Source organism: Coffea eugenioides, chromosome 5, assembly GCF_003713205.1.
Source record: "Coffea eugenioides isolate CCC68of chromosome 5, Ceug_1.0, whole genome shotgun sequence".
Taxonomy (NCBI): Eukaryota; Viridiplantae; Streptophyta; class Magnoliopsida; order Gentianales; family Rubiaceae; genus Coffea; species Coffea eugenioides.
In genome coordinates, this window is record NC_040039.1 from 12969564 (window position 1) to 12977796 (window position 8233).

The 8233-nt window shown below is 34.9% G+C and overlaps 1 protein-coding gene across 1 annotated transcript; it reads right to left on the minus strand.

The window, feature by feature from the left end:
* Window positions 1–5470: 5470 nt before the first annotated feature.
* LOC113771183 (xyloglucan galactosyltransferase XLT2-like) lies at window positions 5471–7012 on the minus strand. The gene has a single exon (XM_027315796.1). The coding sequence runs from the start codon at window positions 7010–7012 to the stop codon at window positions 5471–5473; it is 1542 nt and encodes a 513-aa protein (XP_027171597.1).
* Between the last annotated feature and the right edge of the window lie 1221 nt (window positions 7013–8233).

An 8233-nucleotide genomic window follows, 5' to 3' on the forward strand; every position in this document is an offset into this window, starting at 1 on the left:
ATAATTTAAACGTTTGGATCAAATTTGAGTTCTTGACTTATATATTAGGTATCTTTGATAGGCTTTCTTGAATGTTTTTCTTTAAGACACTTCATATATAATAAACTAATTTCTAAATCATTCACTCATTTGTATACTTAAGATCAAAGTTGAGTTCTTGACATATATATTAGATCTCTTTGGTGAACTCTTTCAAGCGTTTCTCTCTAACACACTTCATATATAATAAACTAATTTCTAAATCATTTAAGAAGGATCGTGGATCGTGGCACTCATTTGTATAATTCATGTGTTGGTGACATGAAGATACAAATATTTTCAATCGGAGAACTTTATTGTCAGTGTTATTATCCAACAATCCATGCAGGATTGTTGGCGGTAAAAGGACATGATAAGATAACAGGAATTTTCCTAACCTACGAATCCATGCAGCTGCAAATAAACCATAACACTAGAAAAATGCAATATACTAGAAGGGATAAATTATGATTGAGATTTTTATTATAGGATTCTAATAACATTACAGATGCTGAAATTTGAATGTTTCAGACATATATAAACCTCCTTAATCGTTACTTTGTTATTTACGATATTAAATACTAGTCAAAGTGTTTAAAATTTAGAAGGGAATATCTAATTTGTAGGAATAAAAAATAAGATAACAATAGATACGGAAATTTCCGAAGACTAAAAGTTATCGATCTAGATTTTTCAAAGTTACGACGTCTGTCACATTTCTATTTTCCTTTTCTTAAGGCAAAAGGGCTAAGTGCACTTTCTTTATCATTGAGACTGATGCAGATCGTTGACATCAAATTGCAAATATAGGTGGCACATTTCCACTTGGTTCTTAAAAAGCTGATAATCAACCTGGCATATGCACAGTAGGTTTTATTATTTTGTTGATCCGCTAACTATTTATTAGGTGCAAAATAAGTATAGTTAGATTTAGGAACAAAACATCTGAACTAATTAATCCGGTGTATACAAATGTGGGCATCTAAACCAATTTCAAGTAAGTGGTTGGGTTTTGGCTTTGGATCCTCCATTCCACTTTGTGTACCAATCTTTATTATATTCTCTAATCTTATAAGTGAAATTACATGTGCTGGAATAAAAAGTGGTATAGTGATTTTTTTTTCAATTGTTTTTGGAGTGGATAGTCATCTACTTACACATAAAGTGGAATAAAAGATCTCAAACTTTGGGCTTTGTGAGATTTATCGAAAGACACACTAACTTCTAAAAAGACTATATTCTTTTGGTCTTAAATCTTAGCAGGGGAGTAGATTAATCCTTCATTAGTAAAATCTTCATCATTTACAAGGACTCCACAAATTGCGAAAACATAATTTATTTTGATTTGCCAACAACAAAAGTTGGGATGTTTCTTAAGTTCCAGGTTTAAATTTCCTTGTTCTCTCTCTGCTTTTTAAGTCTCATGGCTTTCCTACTGAAAAAATTTAAAAAATTGGCAATTAAGTACTAATTAAAAAATTGAAGTTCTATATATCTATAAAATAAGTTTTTGGTAATTATTATATTGATAACTTACCTCTTTTGCAGGTTTTGGAATGTCTCAATCGTTTATCATCATTATTCCGGGAAAAGGACGCATTCTCACTAACGTCAGATTTTGCCTTACTCGTACACGTTACTAAATCGAGCCAGCAATTGTTATTAACGTCTGTTTATGCACTTCTCAGGCAGTATTCCATAAACTATCACTCAAAATTAGATGAATGTTTGTTGCGCAACTGAGTACTTAAGCCTTACTTGCGGCATTATCAATGAGATTTCAGCGACCCCGTTTAAATCTTGCATAAGTTCTGAGATATTTTGGAAGATAGATACTTTGAAGTTGGATTTATTAGCTTAACCTTTAGCAAGAGTTTAAGTGTCCATACAGAATCACACATTTGCTGGTTCTGAAAGATCTACACATGTTAAGTGTCTGCCGAGGTTCATACTTTTATTCATCTTCCCGTTTCCACACTTTCAACTCTCCTTTTACGCCCACAAACCCCCTTCCCCCGACCCTTCCCTTTTTCTAAATAGTTTTTTGAGAGGGCCATTATCAATTTCGGGTGTAATAATTTGGTTCCTCAAGTTTTCTCTATAAAAAAAGGTAAAAGAAAACCAAATTTGGGGCAGTTTTCTCAATAATTAATTTGGTCCACCATATTTTTGTATTGCAGCGTAATTTTGGTCCTTAAAAACATGCAAAAGTACCTAATTTATCCATAATCTTTTTAATCGAAAACTTGGGTATTTTCTTGATTAACATGGACAAAGAACCTTCATAATTCGATATTGTACTAGTATGTTGTATTATATCTAACAGAGTGCCAAAACTAAACTTGTACTTGATAATAGGATGTTGCAATAGAGCTTTCTGCAATTTAGGGTCTATTTGGTTGGAAGTAATTTTTCATGAAAATCATTTCCCTTTCATCATTTTCAGGTGTTTGGTTAGTTTATTGAAAATATTTTTTTACTTCATTTTTCTGGTGTTTGTTTAACTTTTGAAATATTTTCACTTTTACCTCTATCTTAACTTTCTACACATTATAACTACATACTTCTTCCCATGCAAAATAAGAAAATTTATCTCATTGTTTAACTTTAAAAAATCTTGGAGAAATGTATTTATGAATAAAAAAATATCTCCTTAAGCAATAAACAAATTGCTGGCCATTTAGTGTCAAATATCAATCACATGCAATGCTTATTATGACATATATCTTGCACTCTCACTGCTGAAAGTTTCTCTAGAAAAAGAATGTCCCTATTATACATAATTAATTACTAGCATAGGATGAGCAGGATGAGGTTTTTTTTTATTTTGAATATACTAGGGGGAGGGTTGGGTTGGGTTGGGTTGGGTTGGGTGGTAGGGGGGAGGGAGTGTAAGAAAGAGATCTTAGGTTCGAATCCTCCTGTTTACATTAAAAAAAAAAAAGAACATACTACAAGATGTTTTCAGTAAGTTTGGAACATGCTACAGGCGGGATGCATGCATTTCAGAAAACAACTTCAGTAAGTTTGGAAGGGAAGTTGTTTTCCATAAGATGAGTGAAAATATTTTACATAGGAAAATATTTTCAGTAACTTTTGTGCAACCAAACACGGGAAATTAAGAAAATATTTTCCTGGAAAATATTTTCACCCGAAACAAACGGAACCTTAATTGACTTTTCCGGGGAAGAAAGAGGGGCCTGAGATACGTAAAGCGCTAAAGCCATACCCAGTGACATGGACAAACCCAAATTCCTGCTTGTCCTAATTGTACAGGCCGGCATGTTTCCTTCCATGCTTAAAGTTTCTTAATCAGAAGGACATTCTCGGTTGTTAAAAAAAAAAAAAAATCTTCTTTTTTTTTCACTTTTTTTGGGGTAAAATACTAAAAAGTCTCTTGTGATTTATCTAATGTTCAACTTAACTTTGTATTGTTTGAGAACTTACATTCTAATTCCTCATAATTTTACATAAACTGAAATTTGGACAGAAATTGTCTAAACTAATGGTTGCATGTTAAATGTCAAAATTTTCCTTACAAACAATAGGATTAAATACCAAAAAATTCCTTGTGATTTGCCAAATATTCAAATTAACTCCATATGATTCAGAAACCTACATTCTAGCTGCTCATGGTAAACAATTTCAATAAGTTCTTTAACAACTACATTCTTAATTCTTTATGATTTGAAAACCTATATTCTAGTTTCTCGTGACAAACAATTTCAATGAGTCATTTAATAAATACACTCTTCCAAAAGGGAAATAGTTGTAGTATGAATGTTTGAATGGATTAGTAGAAGACTAATACAACAAATATAATTTAGTTAAAACTAGGAGGCTAGAATGTAAGTTTTTAAATCAGAGAGAATTAAATTGAATATACGATAAATCATAAGGGATTTTTTGTATTTAATTCTATTATTTATAAACGGCAATTCTGACAGTTTGTGTGTAACCATTAGTTTATATGGTTTTTGTCAAATTTTTAATTTAATTAAAAGTACGATTGGTTAAAATGTAAGTTTTCAAATCATAGGAAGTTAAGTTGAACATTCGATAAATCACAAGGGACTTTTTGGTATTTAACTCCATTTTTTTAAGAGCTGGATATGTAATTATGCATAACTTACTATTACTGGTGTCTTTACCTATGTAATCCTCACATTAACGTCTTCATCCATTTAGAAGAACCATCTAAAGTGAGATATGCTTCTAGAAGTACCTAAGAGTGATGAGTAAAGTACGACTTTTCTTGATGACAGTGTCAATAGTACATTTTTCATGCTCATATTTTGCAGATGTGAGTGATGGAAGAATGTAGGTAGTGTAGCCATGGATACAACTGGTGTTCTTATCTTGTACTTTTTCTTTTCCCCCCTTGTAAAAATTTTTAGCAGCGAAAAGAATAAATCCATTCTCTATTTAGTCATTTGTTTATGTTTATAATATATTACCATAATAAATCTATTCTATTAATTTTCTGTAATTGCTTTTAATCTTTTGGTATTGGTGCATAATAACAATTTTATTTTCTAAGACACTACTAGCTTATTCAAAAGAGGTACTCCATACATTGTATAGAGTACCTCTTTTGAATACGTGTAAGCCTATGTTGTATAAATTATTTTAGTTGGTAAGTGTAAAGGCCTAATTAAACATTTGGAAAAGCCATCGCCATTATTTATATTGATTTTGGTATTTACTTTTCTATTAATTCTTTTATTAAATCGGCTTTGATATCTCATGTACATATATTCCTAAGTAGTTTACTATTTGCTTAGGTTTATATTGATTTTGGTATTTACTTTTCTGTTAATTCTTTTATTAAATCGGCTTTGATATCTCATGTACGTGTATTCCTAAGTAGTTTACTATTTGCATAGGTTTATACTTAAAATAATCATCTACTACATAACTGAGCATTCTATAATTAATATAAAGTGTCGCATTCTAATGCCTGAATTTGGTAAAATCTGGAAGAGAAAGATAACTAAAAGGTGCTCCAACTTACAATTTTAGATGTCATCTTTTCTAAGATGGATGCAATTTAGAGCTACAATTTCAAAGAAAATTACTTCCGCCGATTGTTTAAGAAACTTCGAATCAATTAATATGAAAGTCATGATAACTTTTCATCCCAATTATTTTCTTGTAATAGGGATGCATTTTGCAATTACATTGTCACAAGAAATTACTTCTGCCAATTGCTTTAAGAAACTTCTAAATTTACAAATGCAACATATATGATATAATTTTATAGAACTTCATGTAGATGAATTATGATGCAGCTTTATACACAAATTAATCTTATATGCACTGACATTATACATTTCACAGTACATATAAGATTAATTCTATATGAATTTGCAACTTTTATATACTATGCATGACTAGGCAAACTTGAATAATTGGTCATAACTAGCCAAAATTAAAAAGCAGCGTTCACCTCCTAGTTTGAAACTATTCTTCTTAGCACTTCCTCCACAGCTGCATCGAAGGCATCTCTGTGATTGCCAAGTTCTCCGCCAGGAAAACCATACGAAATCCTTGGAATCATGTCAATTACCTTTTCCCTCATCCTCTTGATATCTTCTCCACTGTATCCCTCCAATATTTTCCTTATCGAAGTCCCATTCCTTACTTTATTCCGGTGTATAAAAACCGAGAAAGACTCCAATTCACCAGACATGAACAACTCGTACTGACCAACAACAGTTTCTTTCCAGAAAAAAACCGGTATCGAACCCGCCAACATACAATCAAAAATGGACCTTCTCGTAAGCGAGTCACCCCTGGGCTGCAAACAGAAGTCTGAGTCCAGGAATGCTTCAAGAACCATAGTAGAGCCATCCAAGCAAGCTGTCCTGGCACAGTCCACAGCTTTGCAAGAATCACTCTCGTTGTTACAGTGATCCATCAACAAAGCCCTGAAGTCGTTCTTTGTAAATCCACGCTTTCCCCCGACAAACGTGAAGAGACTCGACCTCTTTCTACTTCGCACAAATTCCTGCCATTGCTCAATTTCCCAGAAGGTGTTGGGATGAAATCCGGTAGGATAGGGTACGCTAACTTCCGTTGGATCCTGCCGGCTTCTTTCCAGTGTTAAGCTGAACATTTTTCTCATCAAGGGCATGAGAAGGAAGCTTGTTCCCCAGGGTTCATCATCACGCGCCCGTTTAAAGTCCCACGAAGTTCGACTCAGGGCAAGGAAATGATCCGAACCGTTGGATCTCTTCCAGTAATATTGGTCCTTGATCCACTCGAGGAAAGTGTAGAAGGGTGCATCTCGCTCTTTGGCAGTGTAGCCACTGAATAAAATGTTGGACGCCGCTAGTCCAGCATAAAACGGCACGTAGAAAGCTGCAGCAGATTTCGGCTCCATGGTTCTGCACTTGTAGTTTAGAATCCGGTTGTGAAAAATAACATCACCCGCGAACATGTGGGTCCAGTACCAAGCTCGACTAAGCTCCGGCGGGACAATTCTGGCGAGGTCGGCCGCGGCTTCTGCCCCAAACCCACTGTTGGACAGCGCCACGCATTGGGGTTCTCGGTGGTCTATACGGCAACCCTCCAACAGTTTCTTGTTGAAAATTGGAGGAAGGTCGTCGTATACGTAAACCTTTCCGTATCTACATTGTACATGGTCAACAACATCATCCGGATGATGAACAGAAGGAGGAGCATGCAGCTGTTGAATAACCTGCTTCCCTGGTACTTCATGCTGCTGCTGCTGCTGCACTTGGGGATGGGTGGCTGAGTACAATTGGGCTGCCGTTGTCAAAAGAGTGGGAGCACGAGAGGCGGTAGTAGTCAAGACTAGGACGATGAATCCAATATGGAAGAGTACGATGAGGAAGGCCCAAGCAAATTGGTTGAAAGAAACAATCCTGAAATCAAAAATAGCAGCAGTAGTATTAGTAGGACTCTTGGGATGATTTCCATGCATACCAACAGCTTTAACTTTTAATGAGGATTTGGAAGAGGGAAGCATGTTGCTCTGCGCTAAAATGACTTTTGGTGCGTTAATTTGCAAACGGTGGTGCTGTTACGTTGGATGAATTAGTAAGGTGGATACAAGCGGAACAATTAAAGTGTTTCCCTCTTTATCATTTTTTTTTCTTTAGTTTTAAAAGGTAACGGATGCGACCCAAAACCTAATTCTTACATCTCAACAACTAGAATCTAATGTCTGTAGTTTGCGTAATTTTAGTATATATGCATTGATACATCTGTCGTTTAATTCATCGTGGAATCGCACAGGTTGGTTGGTTGACATTTATCAGAAAAACTACTACTACTTGCCGAGTTGAGGTGAAAGCCACAGCAGAAAACGTTGGATAGGAATTGCTTGCCCTATTGTTTTATCGGCTCAAAAACTTACGTGGCCTTTCATATGGCAAGGAGCGATGGAGAAGCAAATAAATAAATAAATCCTCGATACCGTGTATTAGACATTAAACTTGAAGTTGACAGCAATTTGAATCAAAATTTGCCGGCGTCCTTAACAATGATTCACAAGATACTTGGTACTATAAATAATGATAGGGAGAATTGTAATTTTGGTCCCCAATCTATAGTGTATGCGCGAAATTATCCCCAATCTATTTCGAAAATCAATTTTGGTCCCCAATCTATTCAATTTTGTACTAAAGTGGACAATTGACGGAATCTCTTCAATTTCAATCGGAATTAAGTCACGTGAGATCACGTGCCAGCACCTAAAACCCCTTTTTCAATTTTTTTAATTTCTAAAACATGTTTTTTAATATTTTCAGCTTTCTCTTGCCTTTTGTCTTATTAAACAAAGACTTGAAAAGCGTAATCTCACAATCCAAATTACTCCTCTTGTTGGCCGCCGCCTTCAAATCCCCAGAACCCACAGCACGAGTAAGAAGCTCAGCTTGGCCTCCAAGTCCAAGTCTCGTTCTTGCCTCCATTAGTAATAGAGATAATCTGCAATCAACACCGGAGACGGACCCAGTTCAACTCTTCTGCACAAACAACAGGAGCAGCAGCAGTACTACTTCATAAGCAAGCAAGCAAGCAGTTGAGAGAGAAGAGCGGATGATAATAATTAGAAATCAAAGGGATTATACGGACCAAATCATCAAAGGGATTATACTAGTAAGTATATTCTTTCCCTATTAGTCATTCTTCACCGTTGAACTGGAATGAGCATTCAATTGAACCACTAGTATATTATTGGTAGGTC